This window comes from Triturus cristatus, chromosome 9, assembly GCF_964204655.1.
Source record: "Triturus cristatus chromosome 9, aTriCri1.1, whole genome shotgun sequence".
Classification (NCBI taxonomy): domain Eukaryota; kingdom Metazoa; phylum Chordata; class Amphibia; order Caudata; family Salamandridae; genus Triturus; species Triturus cristatus.
The window spans coordinates 34,459,962-34,486,312 of record NC_140592.1 but is presented as its reverse complement, the minus strand read 5'-3'; the positions used below and the strand labels follow the sequence as shown (position 1 = coordinate 34,486,312).

At 42.8% G+C, this 26,351-nt stretch overlaps 1 protein-coding gene across 2 annotated transcripts in view; it reads right to left on the bottom strand.

Annotated features, from left to right (window-relative positions):
* Positions 1 to 26,351, bottom strand: part of LOC146797319 (laminin subunit beta-1-like) — a 398,209-nt gene that overhangs the window by 109,099 nt on the left and 262,759 nt on the right. For both annotated transcript variants that reach the window (XM_085624319.1, XM_085624320.1), the window contains exons 15-18: positions 13,105 to 13,257; positions 9,776 to 9,937; positions 8,437 to 8,558; positions 137 to 257 (exon numbers count right to left, since the gene is read on the bottom strand). In XM_085624319.1, coding sequence (XP_085480445.1) covers positions 137 to 257; positions 8,437 to 8,558; positions 9,776 to 9,937; positions 13,105 to 13,257 — 558 coding nt within the window. The remainder of the gene's footprint in view (positions 1 to 136; positions 258 to 8,436; positions 8,559 to 9,775; positions 9,938 to 13,104; positions 13,258 to 26,351) is intronic.

Genomic DNA, 26,351 nt, shown 5'->3' with positions numbered 1-26,351 from the left:
TTCCGCGGAGGGAAACTTAAGGGTGCTCTGCCCATTCCTATTAAAAACCCCTTCCCTAGGGATGTCTCTGCTGCCACAACATGTATGTTCATCTCTACCAGCCACTGGGCACTCACATTGGTACAGGCCTACTTACCGAATCAACTAAAATAAAAGCTGACATGTGCCTGTGCTGCACACCAAAGCGCTGGAAGCGAATCGCGATCTCATACTGGTTGCCAGGTTCGAAGCAGAAGGGCCTGGATAGGATGATGTACCTGGGAGAGGAGTGAGCAGCAAAGAGTGAGAGAGATGGAGAGGGAAAGAAAGAGAGAGAGAGATAGAGAGAAAGAGAGCGCGAGAGAGAGAGAGAGAGAGAGAGATGGAGAGAGAAAGAGAGAGAAGGAGAGTGAGAGAGAGAGACGATATGTTACTTTACATAGTTGTTACCACAGAGGGAAGCATTACAAAGCTACTGGAAATAACCATGGATCTCAACCAGCGGTAGCGGTTGCTACCCCTGGCTTACCCTTTGGTACCCCGGGCACTGCTGTTGCTACCCTGGTGTCAGTGTTCATGCATGCAGCAGCGAGAACAGAATGTAAACTAGGGATGTGTGTAGATTTCATCCCATGCCCTTCCACTACCCGTTTGCATCAAACAGGAGGCTGTTGAGGGCTTCGGTGGGACAAGTGTCAACTGTGTGTTGTCACTGGGATAAGAGGATGAGTGCGGTTCCTTCAGCTTCCACAGGCTTTCTGAGAAGTCTGTGTCCATGAAAATAACCCATCATTTAGGCTTTACCAATCACCCTCCTCTAAAGCACAACTTTAACAGAGAGGGGACAGTTCTCTTCTTCAGTTCTGTGTGATGTGACCTATCCTCAGCTCTCTGCATGGGTACGGCTGACACTATCATTTAGAATCCATTGCTATGCAGCAGGTAAATCCCAAACATGAATGTGGCTTTAAACACACACAACCCTGTCCTGCATTTTGTACTGTTACCTTGGGATTTTATAGCTCATGCTTACAGAAGCATTTGTGCAATGGCTCACCTGGTGAAGCTGACCTAAGACACCCTAAAAGTAGCAGCCAGAATGGCATTCCTTTCCCAGCATTCACTACTTCGTTGACACCCTCCCTTCTCTGATGGTCTCCATCGTCCATCCACAGTTGGGATGTGATCCAGCCGTCCCCTTTTACACTTGCAGTAGGTACTGCTATGCACGGTCAATACCGGCTCTAAAGCCCAACTCTACATAGGATCCAAATATCAGCTTTAGTTTTTAGTTGTCGTGAAGTGGGGTTGAAAGTGCTGTGGTGGTTGTGGTTTGTGGACACAGTACCATGAAGCCATCCTTGTTGAGCGCATTTCTGTGAAGGAGAGGCTTGCTGTGTTTAAAGGCTGCTGGTGCTGACTGGATTTAGGATGCGGGCACAGAGCGAAGACGCTGTATAGCAGAGCACCACTGGAGGACCACGTTTCCCAGCAGGCCAAAAACTCTTGAGTGTCTAGAGACATGGCGGCCATCTTGGATCCTCAGGTAGAACATCTCTCCTGGTGCATTGTGTCTTTGGTAGGAAATTGTGCTACAGTGTTGATGCAGGCAGGACCTTGCTACGTGGATGTTGAAGTTCAAGTGGCAAGACCTCTCACTTTCTAAAGGATTGTTAGTTGATATTTGGATTACAAAGAAAACCTTGAACAATTTGTTGCACATTCATTTTGGACTTAAGCCTGGGGTTGTAAGCTTTGCTAAGAGTACTCATTAAAGAACTCTTCTTAAGAGGACTTTTCTCATGCACATATATATTTACATTTTGAGTCTGCATATATAACTATACAGAGCCAAGAGGAAACTATTCCTAACTTCAGTAAACGAGTACATAGTGATGTAATTTGAGGTAGATATTCTAATGAGCTGTGAATGTACATGTGTTTAGAAAGATATTTAGGTTTCTGAGTTTACCTTTAAGCAGGTCCCAGTTACCTGACAGCGCTAAGGACTATCTGTTCCCATCACCTATAGGTTTAGTATTCCAATGACAAGTTACTTAAGACATCTCTTCTTTATCTAGTCAAGATCAACTATAACCTGCAGACCCCCTTGACCTCAGGAACGATGAGACGAAGTGTGGAGACCACTGTCTCTGTTTTCCCTCTCACTCCAGTCCCACTTCCCCGCATCGACCATTGGCCCTCGTGTCTTACCCTACGTGGCTATTGGTGGGATTGGTGAGACACGGGAAAAGATATTGCTTACATTGGATGAAGTGCACAAGGTTAGTGCAAACCGGACATTCATATCCGAGTATGGGCAGCACTGAATAGCATTAGGATGATAATCACTTAAGTAGCATTAAAAATACTTACTGAATGTACACCATACACAACGGTAGAGGAAGAGGTACGCAGCGTATACATCTTACACGTTTAATTTTTACTGCGCACACCTAGTTCGAGCTCTGTGCACAGTAGCCTTTAATTATGCTTTAGCTGAGTCCCACTTCTAACCTGAACCAAACAGAACCATGAGCAGCTCTACACTTGAAGAGTCAGCCTCAGGCGCTATTTACACCCTCTTTGTGCTACATTTCAGTGACTCACACAAGTCACCCCACAAGTTTGCAAACACTGTTTTGGCAACTGGGCACCACTGTTGTTTGCATCAGCTAATTCTCAATACATCAAACAGTCAAAGTAAAGCGTTAAAGATTTAACAGGTGTGGCTGTAAAGAAGTGTTTTAAAAAATGTCATTGTTTTCTTGCAATAGTGGGTTACGTAATATGTTGTTCCACACCACAACTGAAGCCCTAAACTGTGATCTCAGTCATTCGTAGGCGGCAGCACAATAATGGCTTTCGCGCAAACAGCCAACTACAAAGTTAGTCATACCATTTTAATGCATACATTTGATATTCATCAAAAAATGCTAAAATAAGGTGACTTGAGCAATGTTTAAAAGAAGTAAACCATATCCTGTATGATGCATAATGTGATGTATGATGTTCATTTTATATTCATGAAATGAAGCTACAACAACAAGATTTCAACAATATTTAAAAGAACAACAGAGAGCATTCCTCACTCCTCCTGCAATGACTCATGCAGGGCATCTGTTAACTTCCATCTGAGCTGTTTTGGCAGCACAGTTGTATGCACTTTAGTGTTATGCTTATGTCTATTTGAATTCAGCTCTTCTGTGTTGCCTTCTGTATAATATTGCCTCTCATTGTGAGTCTGCTGCGGCTGCAGGGTAACCGCCAGACCCCTTTATAAAGTAGGATCATTTGACATTGATGCTGCAGTTTCACTTACCAACACCGGTCTTGGGATCACATATTGTGCAACAAAGTATGTCTTTGCTTTATCTCAGGTAAACCCAGCCCTGCACACAGTGCCTTGTCATGTAGTCTGCATAATTGTGCTCTGTTCACCTCTTGATGAAGTATTGCTTTTTTTAAGCAGAGCCTTCATTTTTAATTCACAGATGATGCCCAGTTCATACTTTCCATATCAGACAAATCCTCCATGACCGGATCCAACATCACCGAATGCACAATACACACATCAGCATGGGTGAGGACCAACTGCTTGAAACTCAACACGGATAAGACTCACGTGCTGATCTTCAGGAACAAAAACTCCCCTTGGGACTCCACGTGGTGGCCATCAAAGCTTGGTCGTGCTCCATTGTAGAAAACTGGGCTTTTGCTGCAGCTATCCATCCATTCCCCTCCCTTTTTAGCTACTAGATGCTGAATTCCACCTCTGACAGTGCACTGAGGCCTGCGAGCCAGACCTCAGTGCCATTGCTCCTTCCCCACAACAAGGCGTTGTCGAATTGTGCTATAATTGTCTAAGGACTTTATCATCCGTGTAAGTGCCTTGTAAATGGTACCCCCAGTACCTAGGGCATGGGTGCTAATGAGGGCCCTAAAGGGCTGCAGCATATCTTATGCCACCCTAAGGGACCCATACATGTATTCCATACAGACTGCCATTGCAAGTTGCATGACATGGTGCAAACCATGAGTGAAAACAGCACAGGACACACTTCTGTGTGTCACGCCAAAGTCACTGCATCTAATATATGTAGGTCACACCTACAGAAGGCCTTTGAGCCCTAAGGCAGGGTGTATTATATTTTATGTGAGGATTTATCTGCATGAGCAGATATGCCCCTGTGATGTCCAGTTCTATCACTGGATATTGCAAGTGATAAGGGAAGCCATCTTAAGGTGTGTATTGCACACTGGTCAAAACGAGTTTCCCAGCTACATTATCTTCCTCTAGCGCTTGGACGCCCCAGGGCAGCAACCGCGCTGTATAAATCCATTTTCATTTTCATTCATTATGGCTTCACTGAAACATATGGTGTTTGGTATCAAACACCTTGTATTAATATACCCACATTGATTCCAGTGTTGGATTAATTAATACATGCACCCAGAGGGTACCTTAGAGGTACCCCCTGAAACCTACCAGTCCTCTAGTTGGCTGGCTGACTGGTCCAGTCCAGGCTACCACCACAGATGAGTTTCTGACCGCCAAGCATGAAAATCCACGCTTTCAAGAGGTCAGGAACAAAGCTTGCTCTGGAGAGAGGCGTTATCACCTCCTCCTCCAGGAAGGCTGGTAAATCAGCATTCCATGTCAGGGAGTTTCAAAGAGCCCATTGCCTTTGGTATGCTAATCTGAATTCCCTCAGAGGTGAGGGGGATGCCAACCCCCTGACCAGGGCCCATTTGGCACCCGGTCAGGTGGAAAAATTAGTAATCCGAGAGGCGTGTCCACCCTCAGGCTAGTTCCACCCCTAAGATGTACTACCTGATGTGGATGCAAAATTTAAAAGTCTGCCACCTTGGTGATAGCAGAATTAGGAACTACGGGACGTGGTTATGCCCACTTCCCACAAGAAGTGGTCATATAGGGGGCGTAGTGACCCCATGGGTAAAAGCCCATTGGCTACTACCCCACACTATCCTAATTGCGCTAAAGTCATCTCGTCCTGCAGCTGCTGTGCCTCCAAAAGCCTGGGAGGCCTGTCTGTCTTCAACAAAGACCCAGGAACTCCTGTGGAGTAGTGGAGCTGGTTCCCTGCATTCTGCAGGCACTCCATTAGAGCTGTGAGGACTCCGGACCGCTGCAAACCCTGCAGGAAAAGCACCATGGCACCCGCGTCCCCTAGCCTGAGCTGAAGTGGGCCAAGAGTGCCAGTGTGGTCCCCCAACCCTCCAGGGGTTTGCCCACAGTGTACTCACTGATGCCACCTACAGCCTCTTTGTGTAGGCCCCCTCTACCGCGAGTGTCTACGGTGACGAAACCCCGACGCCTAAAACACCTGTGCACCCGGCCGCTCTGGCCCGAGGAGAAGAAGACCAAAGTTGTCTCCATGTCCCCGAGCATCACGAGACCTGAGTCCCCTTTTTTAGTTCATCCTGATTGTCCCTCCAGTCCCAGCTTGCAACCTCTTTGCAACAGACCGTTCCCCATTGAAGTGAACGGGACACCTGGCGGCATACCACACTTCTGCACGCGGACGCCCCAGAGCCTACTGAGGTGACCTGTTGGTGTGGCCTTGGTCCTTGTACCGTACTCACCTTAAGTCCAAGAGATAGAACTTGTAAGTTGCTGTGAAGTGCCCAAATGCAGTACATGTTTTCCCCCCTTAGGATAGCATTGGACACCCAATGCTGAAAAGCACCTCTGCACCCAACCCGCCCCAGTGCCACCCGAGGTGACCTGTTGATGCTGTCTTGAACCTTGCCCCATACTTACCTTAGGTCCAAGAGATTGGTCCCATACGTTGCTGTGAAGTACTTGTTTGCAGTGTATGTTTTTCCTCCGTAGGATAATATTACCGCTTCAGAAACTGCACTGTATCCATTTTTTAAAACTGTAACAAATTAATAACTCAAGAAGTACTTACCTGATTCCAATGATCTTGGTATCTAAATTCATATAAAAGTATGTATTATTTTTATAAATTGGGTGTCAGGTTTGTTTATTGAGTGTGCGTCTCACTTACTGCCTTTGTGTGTGCAATAAATGCTTAGCACTACCCTCTGATATGCATAACTGCTTGCCCACACTACCACAAAAGAGAGCTGTTAGGGTGTCATTTGTGCCTCTGTAATTCCTTTGGGGTTTGCCTGGACTCTTTACACGGTGTACCTCCTTTTAGCCCAGAATATCAAGGACCAGCTTCCTATAGCCATCACCCACTAACCATGCACGCAGCCTGGGGATCATAATAGATGGCAAACACAACATGGCCACTTAGGTGAACGCAGTTAGCTCCTCCTACTCTCACATGCTATGCATCCTTAAAAATCTTCAGATGAATTCCCAAGAGCACCAGATGTACCGCCACTCAAGCCCTAATCCCCAGCAGACTAGACTACGGCAATGCACTCTAAACCGGAATCCCTATCCCTCTTCAGACCATCCTGAAAGCCACTGCAAGACTCGTCCTGAACCTACCCCGGCACACCCACATCACGCCTCACCTCAGAGATCTCCAATGGCTGGCAACACACAAACACTGCCAATTTAAGCTCCTTACACATGGATACAAGCACTGCACAACATTAGACCAGCACACCTCAACTCCTGCTTCCACTTCACCAGCCCACCAGACTCCTAACCTCTGCCTTTCTCTCTCGCACACACAAACCACATCTGCACATAAAGCACAGGAGGGCTAGCCTTCTCATACCTTGCACCAAAACATGGAACAACCTCCCGCTACACCTAAGGGCCTACTCCTCCGTAAGAAGCTGAAGACCTTTCTCTTCAACTAAGACCTTGCTGACGACCTTCACACCTGCTCCAGCGCCTGGGTACCCCTCGGGTGACTAATCGCACTTTATAAATCCTTTTAACATACAACACGGAGACATCTTCACTTTGGAGTTTTTGTAAATCTTTAGCAGTGTCACAATTATAAATGTTGCTCCATGTGGTAATGAGCACAAAGAACATAGCAGTTAATAGAAATGTTGAGCTAAAACCTCTTAACCACGGGTAATATATTTATTGTTTATAATTCCTTGACTTGTCTCACAAAGAAATGATAGAACTAACCCTTACAATTCTCCTCCTTACTTTTTAGGTTGAGCCTGGGCAGCATATGCGCTGCTCTGCAGGCATGCTGTATTTGAGTATAGACTTGAAGCCCCGCCCACTCTCCGCCCATATTTGTCATTGGCTGGTGTCAATGTCCTTCGTAAATGGAGGCTTCTGATTTATTAATAGGCTTGTTAGTCCCTCCTTAGTACTGCCTTGTCTTCATTTGTACCCTCCTATGAGCACTGGCCCTTTTACTTCAGTTGTTACACGGTATGTCTTACTTAGTCTCCAAGCAGTATTTTCTTTAATATCAGTCAATCAATCAATCAGGCGTTTCTTAAGCGCGACTACTCACCCGTAAGGGTCTCAAGGCACTGGGGGTGTGGGGGTGGTGCAGGTTCCAGTTCATCAAGGACGGGGTCCGTCGAAGAGACGGGTTTTGAGATTCTCCTACTGCAGGCATGACATGCTTTCCTGCAACATTCAGCCGCTTCTTTGAAATAAAATAGGTCTCGCATTCACAAGAGTTTGAGCTATTGACATTGTAAATGTCAATGCTTTTTATTTATGTGTTAATTATCAAAACAGATAAATAAAAGTTATTGTGATTTATAATGCCAATAGCTTAAACTCTCGCAAGTGCGAGACCTATTGCATTGGAAATGCTTGTTACATTGAGTGTTGGCAGTAAATACATTTGTGTTTTGGAGGTTAAAGTATAGTAAATGTAGGCTCCAGAAACTGCCTTGTAGAAAGTCAAAAGACCCATTACATTGTGAGTCCCGTTCAGCAGCTAAGTGAATGCCATTTAAATCTCGCGGACTCATGCATAAGCATATTATTATGTTACCCATTCCATCCCCTGCTATCACCGGCCATCATCCTCCAGCAACCATGTGCATTTGACCAACTACGATGGTTCGAGTTAGCAGTCGGCTTCTTCATTTCAGCTGCCACTCTTTGTAAGCGCTCCACAAATTCAGTTGTTCTCAAAGCCTTCATCTCAGGGTTACAGGGCAGTATGCACATAGATCTTTACTTCCCAAAAGAATGTTGTACCTCATTTGTTTGGTATTGGTACATGTATCACATACAGCATTAGTGTCTTACTATGGATTTATGCTGGACTTGCATTGAATTTCCAAATTTTTCATTTTTGGTACTTGATTTATGTCAATAAAATAATATAGATAAACAAAAGAAATGTGGTGCAGAATCCAGTCAGCCTATAACATTCTTGTGGGTGCAGTACCTGAGGCAAACGTAGCTCATGCCCTCTTCTGCGCTAGAATATATATAATACTTCTGGTTCACCCCGATGGTGCATCATGTGTGCGCTCTACTGACCAGCCTGTGTCTTCCTGGGTCTCCCCTCTTACCTTTCAGTATGAGGCAGCTTCTCGTTGTACATCTGTTCAGAGGGCAGCACATTCCCGCAGCGGGCACTCATGGGCAACATCTGGGAAGCGACACTCACCAGCGCCTCCCAATCTTCAGTAGACTGTGGAATGTGGGTGCAAGGGAAGAGACATGTCCATAAGTACAGACCGGAGGCAAGTAAGAGACAGACAACAAACACAGTGCATATCTTAACCCTAGGATCCTACCCAGAGTGCATCAAATACTAAATGCAATCATGAATACATTAGGAGTGAAGGGAAATGGTAGAGCAATTCAGGTTCCCAAAGGGAATCAATGCAGTGGAGAAACAAGGCTTTTTTGGCAGTGACACTATTGCTTGAGTGCTGCCCTGGAATTAGATAACATGTCATTTAAGAAGGCCCGTTAGGTATTTCTTGTCAAATCATCGGAAGTTACTTCCTGTAGGGTAACCAGATGGTATGCGTTCTCTTTTCTGAAGGCAGAGATTGCGTTATTGTCACGCATGAACATCCCTCGTCTGGTCGCTGGATTGTCTGCCAAGATATGTCCGCAAGCACCAGTCTGATTACTGTGTGCCATTGGTTTGGATAACCCACGACCATTTGGTCGACTGAAAGTCTTTCAGCGACGGTTCTGACGATCCAGCGACCAGGCGAGGGGTGTTCAGTGCACAGTACCATCACGGCAGCCCATGCGGGGCTGGAGTTAAATACATGGCATGCTGTGAAAGCAAGGACAATGACTTGCGCTTATCTAGCGAGGAAAATTATTTAATTGTGGCATCATAGTCAGCATACATTATATGACCCTGTATCAAGACATTGCCTCTCCAACATGGCGGCCAAAAATTGAAGGAATATCATCATGGTCCTTCCTTACTTGCCATCATTTGAAATCTACCAATGAGGAGGAGGTGCTTGCTTTTTAAATGAACCCAATACTGTGTGCGAGATATATGCATTCAAGCACTGAGGAAGGCTTATGGCTGAAACGCGTACTTTTTAAATGAACCCAATACAGTGTGCGAGATATATGCATTCAAGCACTGAGGAAGGCTTATGGCTGAAACGCGTACTTTTTAAATGAACCCAATACAGTGTGAAAGATATATGCATTCAAGCACTGAGGAAGGCTTATGGCTGAAACGCGTTTGCATCAATAAATGCGTAATTAAGTAACCCCGAGGGTGCCCTGTAATTGTTTACAGCGTGAATAAATATATATATATATCTCAGCAGCGTAGTTGCTGAAATATTTTACTAACAATAAAAAAGAAACCACTTCAGTCTGAATAATCCCATGCATTACGTATTATGTTTGTTTTGCTCTCTGCACCTCGGGCTGGTACCGGATCATGAGGTCGTACTCCATGGCGTAGGGAATGTTGTTGATATGGAATAACAAGCCGGCTCCATCCTTGATGCGGGCGAACCCAAGGCCTGTCCAGGTTATCCTCTGGCCCGGCTCGTGCTCCTTGCGAATAATCTCCACATCTGGCTGCAAAAACAAGCATCAAGAAGCAGGTTAGCGTTGAGCCAGAAAAGGTAAAACTGCAGAAAAGATGGTTTCAGGGCTGTAGTTGTGGGCATTTGGTTTAGTAAACAAGTAATAATGAGTAAATACAGCCACCACAGTGTACATGGTTGACGGCGAATGGTCGACACATTCCAGGAGGCATTCATTGCTTTGAGGACCCACAAATGTGGGTGACTCTCTTGTTTCACAATGACCAGGGCAGGCCTAATCATTTTGCCTCCTATCCCCAGCCATGAGCATGCAGTGAGTAGTTACACCATGCGCACTGTGGATGACATGTACATTGTACTTGTTGCAAAAGAATAGACTCATACTAGAACATAGCTAAGAGGTATCTAGCAATGACCGTCCAAGAGTTTATCAGATGCCGCACAAATAAGACCTGATCCATTACAACGGCACCAGTTATAGCATCATAAAAAAAGCTTTTGTTGGTACGGGCCAGATGTGCCTATCCAGCCACTGACCATGGACATGGTACTACACTTTTTCAACTGCACGCGACTGAAACCACATAGCAAGGCTGCCATACAGCAAGCAAAGAAAATTGGTCCTTTTGCCCCATGGTTGGCTAGTACAGGAGAGTAGCCATAGGGATGGAAATGGCCCCTCACACCTCTGCACTTTAGAGCTACTGCACCTGCTGCACTAGTGATAACTGCGCCCTTGGAATTCTCTAGAAGGCTTCCTCTCTACAGTATGAACAGGCGTTCTCAAGTGCAGCCCTGCGACTCTGGAACAGCTTCACTCAGCCTTATCCTAGCAGAGGAGACCTGGCCCATGGGGAGACATGTTCCTATTGGTGATTTTAGCAAGGCCATTTGGGTGAGAGTCATGAGTGACAGGTCCATGTCTGGCATGACTGAGAGAGGTGACTGACTCCATCATGAACGTAGTGAGCTGCCTTCATGCCTCATGGGACAGCCTACCACTGCACCTGAGATTATAGCGTTCAAAACAATAATATCAAACCCGTTGTGCAGCAAGGCACCTTCATAAATCTTTCTGTTCACTTGTGTGATGTCACTCTACGAATTCTAAATCACACAAATAAGCAGTTTTAGTAAATTTCTTACAAAACGATTTCACAAAGAATGTTTGAAGAGTTCAAGACTCTACGGGGGCTTTTCACAAACGTAAACGTACATGTGAGTATATCTACATGTGTTATTTTACTTTTAAGCTTTTGAGTAACTTTACTACTTTTGGCTATTCACTATCCACAAGTGAGAATTATTAAAAACTAAAGAGTTATATGTCCCCACCACCTGAATTCATTTGGCGCGGATAATTTACAGGAGTAAAGTTGCTACTTGTAACTTTTTACGCATAGGGAAGGAGAAGAGAGCTCCCTAATGAAGTATAGGGAAAAGTTTAAAATGTATTAAACTAAGCAAAAATGAGTAAGAATATATGCTAAATATTAATATAAATGCATTTAAGATGTTTATTTTAAACGTAGAGCAAAATACAAAAACTGCTACAACATTAACTCAATGTTTCATCAAATATTTAATTATTTTTAATGCATTGAGCAGAAATTATTTTTCTTAAAATTTAAATTTAAAAGATCCCAGCTAAAGTATAACATTTGTATAGATTTAGTATGTGACCCAAATGATCTAAGCCTATATATAGAATTAATTTAGAATGTAAATATTGTTTTAAAAATATTAACGTTACATTAAACAGGTTATTAACATATTTGATAATAAACTGATATCTACGTTTTATTTATATATACTTTTGTTAAAACTATTTGAAATTTATTTATACTTTTAGAAAGTTAAAAAAAGTTAATTTAATTAAACACCGGTTCATATGGGCTTTTATTTTAAGTCCCTGCAGCCATTAGTTTCAATGGTAGGCTGTTGCAATACCAGTGGTTGGACATGTGTGGTACTGGACTTACTCCGGGTCTGAGGTGCAGTACATTTACAACTGTTTTGGTGAAGTTTGTGAATAGCAGCGGGTTCAGTCCTTTGTCGGTGAGTGCAAGTCCCTCCAGAAAACTCTCACTGGCCTCCTTTAACCCCTTCTTACTCTTCCCTAAACCCATGCCATTTATTTGTATATATTCTCTATCTTCCAACCACTCCCACCGTTACCTTCTACATTTACTACTAAAATGTATATCTACGTGTGTGGCTATCTCTGTAGTTGGGGTGGAGATCTCCACAAGGTGGGATGGAAATTCCCTAACCTGCCAGCAGGTTAGTGAATCTCCTAATGGGGAGTGATTCAATTACGGACTGGGGATGTACATTTCAACTTAAGGCCAAGAGCAACCAGGAATTATTGATTGAAGCACAAAAGGCTCCATAAATTATAGCGCAATTAAAGTCGCTTGGGCAGGATTCCATACATTCATGCTCTGACCTCAACAGGACCACACACTACCACAAAAGTGCATGAGGACACAAGGGCAACAGGTCCCAATATCAAATTGAAGCTGGACACTAAAAGTATTAATATATGAAGTAACACACAAGATTTGTCATTTATGCGTAGGATGTGTGCAATGTAGTAAGCCACGTCGCATTGCACAGGAAATACCAATTTGTAAAATGTATTGTCATTATATGTTCTAACCATTATCTCATTCACTTTTGTATTCACTTGACAGTATTGTCACTTTTTGTTTTAATCATTACTTTATTCACTTTCGTATTTACAACTTGTCGTCATTGAGTTATGTGTGAATATGTATGTAACTGTTATATTCAAGTTTAGGATGAAATCTATGAAACAAAAAAAGATACATTTTTAATCTAAGTTTATTAACCTGGCATACGAGTTTTCATCTGACTAAATCAGTTGGGCTTTAGATCAAAAGTAAGATATGGGAAACGCCAATTTCATCCAAATGAAGCAATTCCAATTAAGGACTGTTCATTGGTTGAACAACGATAGAGAGACTCCTTTAGCTCTCCATCGATGAGATAAAGATCATTTTTGTTCTGAGAGGCACCATTTTGCAGAGTAGGTTAGTGAATAGCATTTTGTAGTACATAAGAAGTACTACCTTATTATCACTAAATGTGCTACAAAATGCAGCTTACGAATAGGCCCCACCTCCTCCTCCTCATCAGTATCCTGCCAGTCACCAATGGAAGTAACAGTTTTACCTTCTGTTGAAGCTGGCGAATGCGTCGCAGGGCAGCCCGCTGCTGAAGGACGCGGATGGTTCGGCGATGGCGCCGCAGCCTCGCTTTACGTCCGTTCTGTATGGCATTGTAATATTCCAGGCAGTCTGTGGGTGCCTCTGGCCGGGGGGATCCCTGTGAAGAAGAGATGGCATTGATCATCAAGAGTGGAACGGCCATGGGGTGTAATATAGCGTCCAAGCTGCAGCACTCCTGGTACGTATTCAATTTAGTCTGCATCATGTCCATAGAAGTTGTCTTAGACTTTTAGCATGGTAATATATACAAAAAATGTTAATGAAATCATGCAGATATGAAAATGTATAACACACATCTTCTGAATGAAAGATCAATCATGGACCACAGCAAGGCAAACAGTGATGCAACCTGGCACATCTCACAAATAATTGAATGTCAAAAAATGATTGCCCTTGCTGGTCAATGTCATAACATATCTCACAGCCACGGGCATACATTTGTTTTTACATGCAGTCTTTATACATGTAGATCAAAGTAACGCGAATAAATATATATATATATATGTATGTATATGATGATTCTACGGTTAGGACTTGTTTCTTTTGTAAGCCATTTGATTGCAGTAAATGAACATACAGCGTGTTACACTCACGTGTCTACTGATGCTTATACACAGGATACGTGTGAGAGGCCCATCACTGGTCAGTAGGATGGGATTTTGTTCTAGGTGAAGATTTTTTTCCATTTTAAGACACTATTCAGAAGACACGTTTTGCTTGCAGCAGTGAAAGACTTTGACAGCTGTTTGCAGTTCAGGAGAAATGGAATGCTGAACTGACAGAGTCAGTTCAACAGAACATTCTTGTACTTTGTTTATACTTCAGGAGTAATGGAAAATGTGAAGGAAAAAGACACTTAATTAAGTGGACGTATGCAGTTTTACGCTTCAGTGGGATGGAATGTGAGCTAATAAAAGGAACTAAGGGAGTGGTGAGTAGGGAATCGAGGCTGAGGCCTGGTTTGCTAGTATCCAGAGGCTGGTGTGCTGTTTATTGCAACCAAGACACCCTATACACAAGAGATCAGAAGTTATCTGGTGTGATCAATAGCACCTATTAAATGTTTGCCCTAATAATGGGGAATAACAAGGAGATCATGGTGCTTTCTGCCCCAAAATTGTACTATCCTTATATTTCCCTGATCTTTTTCATCCATGAACATTTGGTGAATTATATATAACATAGGAAAACTTTGGGGGTGCAGAATTTATTGCACCCAGCAATTTCCAAGAGCTGTATTATGAATAAGGAGTGCTGCCCCACAGCACAACAACTGGCCTGTTCCCCGTGCGTGCAGGAGCAGTGCATTAGTGAGACTTGGACCCGCTCCTCAAAGCTGTGGTCTGCTTCACTGTGCAGGTGGCAAAACACTCAGTTTGAAAGTGAGCCAGAAATCCCTCCTCCACATCTGTGCAGTGAATGACTGCACCCGCCTGAACGGGGATGTGTGGGGGGACTTGGGACCTTCTTTTCCCCATCCGAGGAGCAAACTGACTTTGCCTCACCACTTTGTGGTGCACAATCAGCAAGCCACCTGATAAGCTCCTTTGACTTTCAGTTTATAATACGACACAGGTGCAGAGACAAAGTGTTTCCTCATTTGCATGGAGTCACTTCCCCATTCAAAGGAGGGCACACCCCCTTGAGATTCTGTTGGCATTCTTATAGGGTATTCACATATACACATATTCACAGGGTGAGCTCCCACCGGAGTCCCCCTTCCGATGCTCTTCTGCAGGCAATAAGACCCAGGGGAGCACCGGTGAGCTCCGATGGAACCCCTCTGCACCCCCAGTGCTTAGTGCCGTGTCCAGAGCATCGAACAGCGCCGATTTTGGCTTTCAGCGGCCGATGGCCAAAGAGACACATGCGGCTCTCAAGATGGCAGAGGAGGGCTGTGACCAGCGGCCGAGCACGATCCATCGCCACCCGAGACCTGCTGCCAAGAGAGTCCCGGAGCCTGCTACTAGCAGCAAAAGCGATGGAGTAGCAAGAGTGTACCCCCAGTGGTGCCTCGAGGACAGACCATGTGGCATGGAGGTCGGGAGCCAGAGGCTCTGTGGTTGCTTGAGCATGGTGGGAGAACTGACTTCGTGGCACGGATCCGCCTGCCCTGAGCATCCTCCCCATCCCACAGCTGGAGCCCAGCACGAGCTCAAGATCAGCCCTGGGATCCAGCATGCTGCCAATGCCCAGCACCACCAGACCTTCCACCCCTACAGCCATCACCAGCTCGGGGATCCCTCGAGGCCCAAGATTGCTTCCTGTGTGTGCAACAGCACCCTGAGGCCTGGCTGAACAACGGCAAGAAGGTCATGCTCCGTAAATATGTAATATATATTTGTCCAACCCTAATCACTTCTTAAAACGTAATCTTGAGTGAATTTTCAACTTTTATTTATATTAACTCTAACCACTAGTATCTGTAGTAGATTGTTATACTTACTACCATTCTTATGTGAGTTTCGAGTTTATCTGTTTGTATCTTTTATGTTATTCATGTACTTTGAAGTCCTTATGTAATGTAACTGGATCTATTGTAAAGTGCTCTGACACCTTTGGGTGTAGTTCATACTACATGAAAACGCATAAATACATAAATGAATAAATATAGTGTCAGCTGTATTACAGCGGCTTCTGTAACACCAAAGTGCCTCCTGGGGCTCAGAAAGCAGGTGCGCATGCCCGTGATGCACGGGTAATACGGTCCCAGGATTGGCAGCCTCCACATCTCATGTGACTGAGATCCGTACACAAAAAGGGAATTGTACAGGCATCACGAAATACCAAGGCATTTGTAATCGAAGCTGGAGGATTTTAGAAAATTGGAACATTACACGATTCAGGGAGATCTTTGACTGGTGACAGAACACAGGGGGTCAGGGAGCCCTAAAAGCACAAGAGCAAGATGTGTGCAGCCTCTGGCCGTTTGTTAGAGATTCCTCATACTCGCGCTCCTTTACAAGGGCGAAGCCAGAGCGAAACATGGATGGTATAAATCAGGTAAAAATACTTTTTAAAGGGTCTCGTCCTCACTTTTTCATTGTAGGCATTAGGTCAAGTAAACACATTTCAAGTTCTCTTGGCCCAAAACCTCAGCTATGGAAGTAAATCCAAACACGGAGAGTCACTGGGCACCTAAGGCTGTAGGGCCAGGGGGGTGATGGAGACAGGACACTCTGTCCCACAGCTCACACTTTGCAAATAAGGGAATGCCTCCTCACGATCGTGAAGGTGGAAGTAGCTACCTGGGGGTGTGATGGAGACAGGACACTCTGTCCCACAGCTCACACTTTGCAAATAAGGGAGCGCCTCCTCATGATCGTGAAGGTGGAAGTAGCTACCTGGGGGTGTGATGGAGACAGGACACTCTGTCCCACAGCTCACACTTTGCAAATAAGGGAATGCCTCCTCATGATCGTGAGGGTGGAAGTAGCTACCTCGGGGTGCGATGGAGACAGGACACACTGTCCCACAGCTCACACTTTGCAAATAAGGGAATGCCTCCTCATGATCGTGAAGGTGGAAGTAGCTACCTCGGGGTGCGATGGAGACAGGACACTCTGTCCCACAGCTCACACTTTGCAAATAAGGGAATGCCTCCTCATGATCGTGAAGGTGGAAGTAGCTATCTGGGGGTGTGAAGGAGACAGGACACTGTCCCACAGCTCACACTTTGCAAATAAGGTAGTGCCTCCTCATGATCGTGAAGGTGGAAGTAGCTACCTGGGGGTGTGATGGAGACAGGACACTGTCCCACAGCTCACACTTTGCAAATAAGGGAGCGCCGCCTCATGATCGTGAAGGGGGAAGTAGCTACCTGGGGGTGTGATGGAGACAGGACACTGTCCCACAGCTCACACTTTGCAAATAAGGGAGCGCCTCCTCATGATCGTAAAGGTGGAAGTAATCCGAACAAGTTTCTGTGGCTATTTCTACAATAGCAAGTTGCTCCTGGTGCTCAAGAAGCAGCGCAAACACCCGTTGCACCCCAAGGGCACTTACTGTAATACGGCTCATGGTCAGAAGACAAGTGGTCTATTTGTAAGAATGAATGAGTGAAGGCACCTGCGCGCTAAAGTGCTGAGACACTTTACATCTTACTCTGACTGTCCTGAACAAGTAGGTTTGAGCAGTTTGGAAGGATTGTCACAGCGTCTACATGAAGTGGCAGTGATTTCCAGACAGCCCGGTGCGGACAGAGATGTGACCCGGTTACTTATTGGTTCTCTCTATTACTCTGAATCCAGATTTTACTCGTCACAGTCCTTACACTTTGAGCAATCACCCCATCTCACAGGTATCATTTACCTAGCGGAGCACAATCAGAACCTACTCCAACATGGCACCCTTCTTACATGCTCCGTGAGCCCGCCTACTAGCCAAGCAAAATCAAAACCTACTCCAACATGGCACCCTCCCTACATGCTCCGTGAGCCCGCCTAGCACATGAAGGGAGGAAGCAGTCATCAATACTGCACCTGGATACCCTCATGGGTGACAAGTAGCGCTCTACATATCTACTGATTGATTGAATACTTCCTGATAATAACAGACTCAGAGAAAGGACAGTGGAGGAATAATGATAATGGGAGGGAGAGAGGGGCCTTTGGACTGTAATGAGGAAGTCCTGGACTCGGAGTAAAGAAGATTAGTGGTAAGTAATCACATCATTACCTTCTCGTCTGTCTTCTTCGTCCCATTATTTATGCTATGAGGAAATACCCAAGCAGGAAATGTACGATTTGTTGTACCTTTCTACCATAATATAATACACCAAATGAAACCACCATATAAGCTGCAAAACTCATAAATATATATTTCCGGAAAGTAACAAAATGAATGCTAAGAACAGAACTTTGGTCAAAAGGGCCTTGAGGTCAGCTATATCCTCACATGAAGAATTCTGCAAGTCGCCGAAGACCAGAGGCAAGTCCTAGGCATGAACTGGTGTTTAAGGAAAACATTTTGAAGGCACCAAGAGACTAAGTTTGAAATTGATTACATGTCTGAATGCTTGAACAGCTTCCCATTGACTACGCAGGGCAAAAACATGTAGTCCCAATTAAAATAAATCCTGTAAACAATGTAAAGTCCTAACAGGATCCTAAAGGGAGGAATTGAGATTTTTAGAAGAGCACCAACTTTGAAAGTTATGCCAGTAACAAGTGTAGGACATGTTGAAGGATGTCTAGATTATTGAATGATGGAGGCCACTTCAGCCGAACAACCTGGAGCAATGGACTCTTGAAGAAGGAAGTGAGTTCTGAGAGGGGACCAATGAGGACAGACTGCCAGCTGTACAACAAGAGGAAACAATGGATATCTGACCCAGAAAGTAGATATCAAAAGCAATTCTGCATGATCCCCATGAATCTACTTTATGAATCTGGGGATCAGTTGAGAAGGAGGGAACGCATTCAGATGCCCCACAAGCCAGGGAATGGAGAGAGCATCCATCGCCCAGGCTCTTGGACCAGGTATCAGACTGCAAACATTAGGAAGCAAAGTGTTCTCCGCAAGGCAAAGCGGTCCAACCAAGCGTGCCTGAACCTCTCCAAGATCTCCAAAGACAGGGATGGACTCAACCAAAGTGCAATCAGAAACAGCTAAAATGCAACTCAGATGGTCCGAAGCCCCAATCTCCCTCCTCGGAAGATACACTGCAGTCAGAGAAGAAATATTTGTTTTGTATAAAGACGGATCTCCTTAGCCGTCCTGGACAGCGATGGAACTCGTGATCTTTCACGGTAATTTATATAGGATCTGACAGGATGATTCTCAGTCTGAACACAAACTGAATGAGCAAACTGAAGAAGACGAGCTCCATCCAGTTGGAAGGTATTTTTTCTCTCTTTGATTCCAATCATCCTGAATCGATGGATATCGCAAATTTGTCTACCGAATCGCATCTGACTTAACCAGTTTGGGGCGTGTGGAATCCAACTGAAAACTTGGTTCATGTTATCCGAGACTAGTCAGCAGTGGAAGTTCCAAGGCACTTGCGGAGTCACAGACACTTAAGTAAAGTCAGGGCCACTGGAATTACGTGGCATAGGAGGACCAAATTATGCAGCAGGGTTGAACAAATTATGCGGCAAGAAGAGGGAAATTATGCAGCGTAATGCAGCACATTTTGTGATAGTATTACTTCATTATTTTGTCATTTTTACTCCTGCTAACAGTGTTCGGGAAAAGAGTTCAATTTATTAATATCAAATTAACAGACAAATACAGCAATATGCAACTTGACGATGACCAGTCAAACTTTGCGGAAAGCGTTCCAGCACCCCAGGTACCTAAGTCGCCATATTTTTTGTAACTTTTAATCTGTTTTAGCTAGAAACACATTTTTTGTTGATAAAATCTGCAGATTATGCAGCAGACTATGGATTCCATGGCAAATGTGGCTAATCCATAATTATGTGAAAATCACTGATGCCGCAGTACTCCTGAGATATTGTCTTCCAAAACTAAAGCATTTTCTATACTCAAGGTGGAAGATGAAGTCAGACCCAAGAAAGGATCACCAAAGTACAGGTCATCCATACACTCTCACGGAACCGTCCTGCTTGGTTAGGAGGGCTGAGAAACGAACCAGTCTTTGTTTTCTGTGGTTCACAAACTGTTGCAGGCCTGTACAGAATACAGGACCTATAAACTGTAGCTTTTGGAATAGATGAAGCTGGGATTTCTTGCCGTTCAGGAGAAATCTGTGACTCTGAAGGGCTTCCAGAGGTGGCGGAGTTTCTTGTATCCCTTGGGAAAGAAGAAGCAGCGAGACAGTCACCCACGTATGGGTACACTTGAGTACCCTGAGAATAAATGTTACCCACCAGGCATGCCACAGGTTTTGTGAACACTAGTGGATGCCTGGTCAAAAGGATGAACCTGGAAGTGGAAATGCAGATCTGACACTTCTGAGAGTGTGGGTGAATGGGGGCATGAAAAGAAGCATCCGATGATCTAAAAATGTTAAAACATCCCGGGGCATATTATCAAGGACGGCGTTAAAATTATCGCCGCTTTAGCAGCGATAATGGGCTTGATAATATGCCGCAGAGAATTCCAAAAGAAGCCCATGTTGACACCAGAACATGGGCTTCTATGGCAATTCTCTAGGGCATATTATCAAGCCCATTATCGCCGCTTTAGCGGCAGTTTTCTGCCGCTAAAGCGGCGATAATTTTAACGCCGTTTCTTGATAATATGCCCCTCCGTCTTTATCAAAAGGAGAATGTTCTGAAGCACGATCATCTTAAATGATTGGAGGGGGTCTAAAGAAATGGAACCCCTTTTGGTCTAAAATGGGGCAGAAATCTCCTGACACCTTCTGAACCAAACATAGAAACGTCTGAAACCTTGATATTTCTCTGGATCTCAAACAGGAATGATGGCTGATTTGTCAAACAAACCCTTGACCCCTTTCAGAATGGCCTCTTGGGTTCTTTTGCATAATGGAAAGGGAGCTGGGTAAAAATATTCAGGGGCATATTATCTAGGAAGTGGCGGTGAGAGGCGTTAGCCTCCTTGGCTTAATGCCTCTCATCGCCACTTCGGAAACGCCAGGCTGCACCATATTACCAAGGATAGGGTGCAGCCTGGGGTTTCCCCCTGCGATGGCGCTAAGTCTCACAACTTAACGCTAACGCAGGCACCCTTGCACCAGAGTGCAAGGGTGTCTGCGAGCAGGGAGGTTTGTTTATGTACAGAAAGGTGTCCCTTCCTGTACATAAACAAACCTAAAATGCCATTTTGTAACTTACATGTCTGTTGCTTCATGCAGCACAAATGTAAGTTACAAAATGGCATTTTCAAAAAAGGTTTGTTTATGTACAGGAATGGACACCTTCCTGTACTTAAACAAACCTTGGCATTTTGCTTTTCCATGTGAGCTGTACAAGGCAGGACACATGGAAAATGCAAAAACGAGGAGAAATGAAACATTTCTCCTCGTTTCGCCACATTAAGACCAGGATTTTTCTGGTCTTAAGTTCGGCGATGCCACCTATTATCGCCTCTCTTGATAATAGGTGGCAGTGTCGAAGTGAATGGGGGTTGCGATGGAACGCCCACCGCAACACCCACTGCACGCCCCTTTCACGCTAATTTTAGCGTGAAAGGGGCCCATTTACCAAGGCAGCATTAAGCCACTTAACGTGACTTTTAGCCAAGTTATGTGGTTTAACGCTGCCTTGGTAATAGGGCACTGACCCTATCGCCACCACAACGTCACAAAAAGTGATGTGGTGGCGATAGGGGCTTGAAATATGCCCCTCAGTTTGATTGTTCAGAAAAGGAATTCAATATCTACTCTCTAAGATGTTTAATGTCCAAGGGTCTCAGACTGAGAAATCCCAAGAGTCCAGAAACCACGAGTCATGTCTCTCGCTGGCAGATCTGGCCAAATGTTGCCATTTTCTGAGGTTTGGGGGGTTGAGAGGAAGGAAGGCTGGAACTGCGACTTGTCAGTATTAGGGCCCTGTCTATGACCCCTGTTTTGAAAGGGCTAGTTAGAAATGTACTCATTGTTTCTGGTCTAAAGACTCTTCTTGCCTCAGATGCATGACTTCTCCAATAAGGCTGAACATGCACCATCAGTTTCCTGTCCTGGTGACCAACGGCACGCGCTGACTGAATACATGAAAGCAAATGCAGAACCTTCCCGGGATTGCAAATTGTGAAGGGACACCGCATCCATATCTGAGCCGCCACAGGAACTTTCATTCAAAAGATACTTTTACACCCTGAAGAAGCCTCTGGTTTAAAGGCCAAAAAATAGGGGGCGAAACGTGTGTTGTCTGTGCCACATACATTTTTAGTTCTTGTTCTATCTTGTCCTGAATGGTTCTAAAAGTCAAAGACTCTCTTTTAAAATAGAATACTGGATTCAATACAAGGATTTTTCCTAATGATCATGAATACTTTTATATGTCCTGTCACACTTGTCAGTTACTAAATGAATGGGGAAGAGGTTTCCCATTGCCGACGACAAGAAGCTTCTTAAATATCCCCATTAATATGCAGGAGCGCATAATATCTGGACCCATTACCCCTTTAATCTCTGCTAGTCCTTTCCGCACTGCTCCAAGAAGGGGCAAGAATTCAGGTGTTCTCGTTACCTTTGTGCATGCAGATGTCCTCCTCTTGATCATGATGATATGGACCAGGGAAGGACAAGTTATTCATAAGATGCTGAAGAACCTTTGAAAGCTCAGCACCCCGAATAAGGCTATCCCTTACATCCTCATTGTCAGGATCAAATGTCATGTCCTCGTTTGGGTCCCCACCAGGATTGTTTGGGTCTTGAGATTGGTCCCTAGGCTAAACAGCTGCTGTTGCTATGGATTCGATCATTTTCCGAATCATCTGCCTTGATGGGACAGCCTATAGAGGAGCAGCCTGCTTCTCCAAGGAAGTATCATCATGGGAGTCACAGTGATGGGGGCGTGGCTTGACGCGCGACCAAGATGGCCGCAAGCCTGGTTCTATGACATAATTTCGACAGACAGAAAATCGACCTACAAATATATCGCAACAAAAATATCGATGTCAAGAATATCGACATCCTATCTACAACATGGTAAGTACAAAAATATCGAAAATTAAATATCGATGTCAAAAATATCGTTATTAAAAATATCGTTTTTCTTTTACTTTAAAAATATATGTAAAATAAACCAAATTATACTTAGAAATTAAATAAACATAATTAAATATATTGTATAGTATTTAAAATGTATAATTAATATATATAATTTAATAAAACTTTAATTAAACATATACATATAATATATAATATATATACTTACTTAATAATTAATTTTAATAATAATTTCTGTAACGTATAAATTATTAAATGTTTTTAAAAATTACCAATACATCTATACACATAAAACAATAACATTAATAAATATTTATTAATAACATATAGCAAATAATAATCAATATTTTTAATGCGAATAATTTTTATTATTAATGATATATTACAATAGCAAAAATAATACAAAACATATTAAATATCAGACACAATAAAACTACTAGTCCAACTCCAACAAAAACAACAGTAAGGAAAATGTTGGATACCGTAGGGGTAAAAATTACTATTCCAACTCCAAAGAGTGCAACAGTAGGGAAAGCGTTGGATAGCATAGGGTTAAAATTACTATTCCAACTCCAGAGAGTGCAATAGTAGGGAAAGCGTTGGATAGCGTAAAGGTAAAAATTACTATTCCCACTCCAGAGAGTGCAACAGTAGGGAAAACGTTGGATAGCGTAGGGGTAAAAATTACTATTCCAACTCCAAAGAGTGCAACAGTAGGGAAAGCGTTGGATAGCGTATGGGTAAAAATTAATATTCCAACTCCAGAGAGTGCAATAGTAGGGAAAGCGTTGGATAGCGTAAGGGTAAAAATTACTATTCACATTCCAGAGAGTGCAACAGTAGGGAAAGTGTTGGATAGCGTAGGGAAAAAAATTACTATTCCAACTACAGAGAATGCAACAGTAGTGAAAACGCTGGATAGCTTAGGAGTAAAAATTACTATTCCCACTCCAATGAGTGCAACAGTAGGGAAAACATTGCATAGCATAGGGGTAAAAATTACTATTCCCACACCAGAGAGTGCAACAGCAGTGAAAACGCTGGATAGCGTAGGGGTACAAATTACTATTCCCACTCCAGTAAGTGAAACAGTAGGGAAAGCGCTGGATAGCGTAGAGGTAAAAATGACTATTCCAACTCCAGAGAGTGCAACAGTAGGAAAAGCGCTGGATAGCGTAGGGGTAAAAATTACTATTCCAACTCCAGAGAGTGCAACAGTAGGGAAAGCGTTGGATAGCGTAGGGGTACAAATTACTATTCCCACTCCAGTAAGTGAAACAGTAGGGAAAGCGCTGGATAGCGTAGGGGTAAAAATTACTATTCCAACTCCAAAGAGTGCAACAGTAGGGAAAGCGTTGGATAGCGTAGGGGTAAAAATTACTATTCCAACTTCAGAGAGTGCAATTGTAGGGAAAGCGTTGGATAGCGTAAGGGTAAAAATTACTATTCCCACTCCAGAGAGTGCAACAGTAGGGAAAGTGTTGGATAGCGTAGGGAAAAAAATTACTATTCCAACTCCAGAGAGTGCAATAGTAGGGAAAACGTTGGATAGCGTAGGAGTAAAAATTACTATTCCCACTCCAGTGAGTCCAACAGTAGGGAAAGCGTTGGATAGCGTAGGGGTAAAAATTACTATTCCCACTCCAGAGAGTGCAACAGTAGTGAAAACGCTGGATAGCATAGGGGTACAAATTACTATTCCCACTCCAGTAAGTGAAACAGTAGGGAAAGCGATGGATAGCGTAGGGGTAAAAATTACTATTCCCACTCCAGTAAGTGAAACAGTAGGGAAAGCGCTGGATAGCGTAGGGGTAAAAATTACTATTCCAACTCCAGAGAGTGCAACAGTAGGGAAAGCGTTGGATAGCGTAGGGGTACAAATTACTATTCCCACTCCAGTAAGTGAAACAGTAGGGAATGGGCTGGATAGCGTAGGGGTAAAAATTACTATTCCAACTCCAAAGAGTGCAACAGTAGGGAAAGCGTTGGATAGCGTAGGGGTAAAAATTACTATTCCAACTCCCGAGAGTGCAATAGTAGGGAAAGCGTTGGATAGCGTAAGGGTAAAAATTACTATTCCCACTCCAGAGAGTGCAACAGTAGGGAAAGTGCTGGATAGCGTAGGGAAAAATATTACTATTCCAACTCCAGAGAGTGCAATAGTAGGGAAAACGTTGGATAGCGTAGGAGTAAAAATTACTATTCCCACTCCAGTGAGTCCAACAGTAGGGAAAGCGTTGGATAGCGTAGGGGTAAAAATTACTATTCCCACTCCAGAGAGTGCAACAGTAGTGAAAACGCTGGATAGTGTAGGGGTACAAATTACTATTCCCACTCCAGTAAGTGAAACAGTAGGGAAAGCGCTGGATAGCGTAGGGGTAAAAATTACTATTCCAACTCCAGAGAGTGCAACAGTAGGAAAAGCGCTGGATAGCGTAGGGGTAAAAAATACTATTCCTACTCCAGATAGTAAAACAGTTGGGAAAGCACTGGATAGCATAGGGATTCTATAAACATAATAACCAATTAAATAATTAGTTATAAAAAAATAGCATATTAATCATTAATTTACAAAATATTTATTCTTAAATACCAATTATTTATAATAAATATTTATATAAATAACTTTAAATTACATCCCACACTATTCCCCCTTTAACACACAACACACTACACATACAAAATACACAATACATTTAAATATCAGTTTATCTATTATTTACAATTAATATTACTTTCTTTATAAATAATATACTTATTATTTACTAATTTATACATATTAACTACCAAATTACAATTATTCACAAATTAATTATTAATTAACAATACATTAATTAGCAATAACAACAAATAACATGAAATAATAAATTATTTATATTTACTATATTTAACGTACTAATACCAATTAATTACCAATTAATAATTAATTAACAATTAATTATTATTAATTACAAGTAAATAAAAATTATCAGTAATTATTTGAATTTAATTACATCCCACCCTATTCCCCTATAAACCCACAACCCACTGCACATAAAAATCCACATAATTAATGTAATCATCAATTAATCACTTAATAAAATTAAATCACCAATTAATTAGTAATTAACAATTAATTAACAATACCAATAAATAAATATTAATATTAAACTAATTATAACTTATATAATTAACCAATTAATAAAATTAATGTACAATTAATAATTAATTAACAATTAATTAATCAATTAATATATTTAATTTACAATTAGTAATTAATTAACAATTAATTAATCATAAATACCAATTAAACAATACATATTAATTAATTAATTATAATTAAATTACTTCCCACCCTATTCCCCTATAAACCCACAACCCGCTCTGATACTAAAACGCTAAATTATATTTTAAATAATTATTAATCTCTAAACATTTATTTTTAAATGTATTAAAATACATTACAATAATCTTTAACATACAAATAAAATACATATTAAAATACATTACACTAATAAAAAATCAATATTATTGACATCGAAATATTTTCATTACGATATTACTTACATCTATATTAATGACTTCGATATTATTAACTTCGATAATAC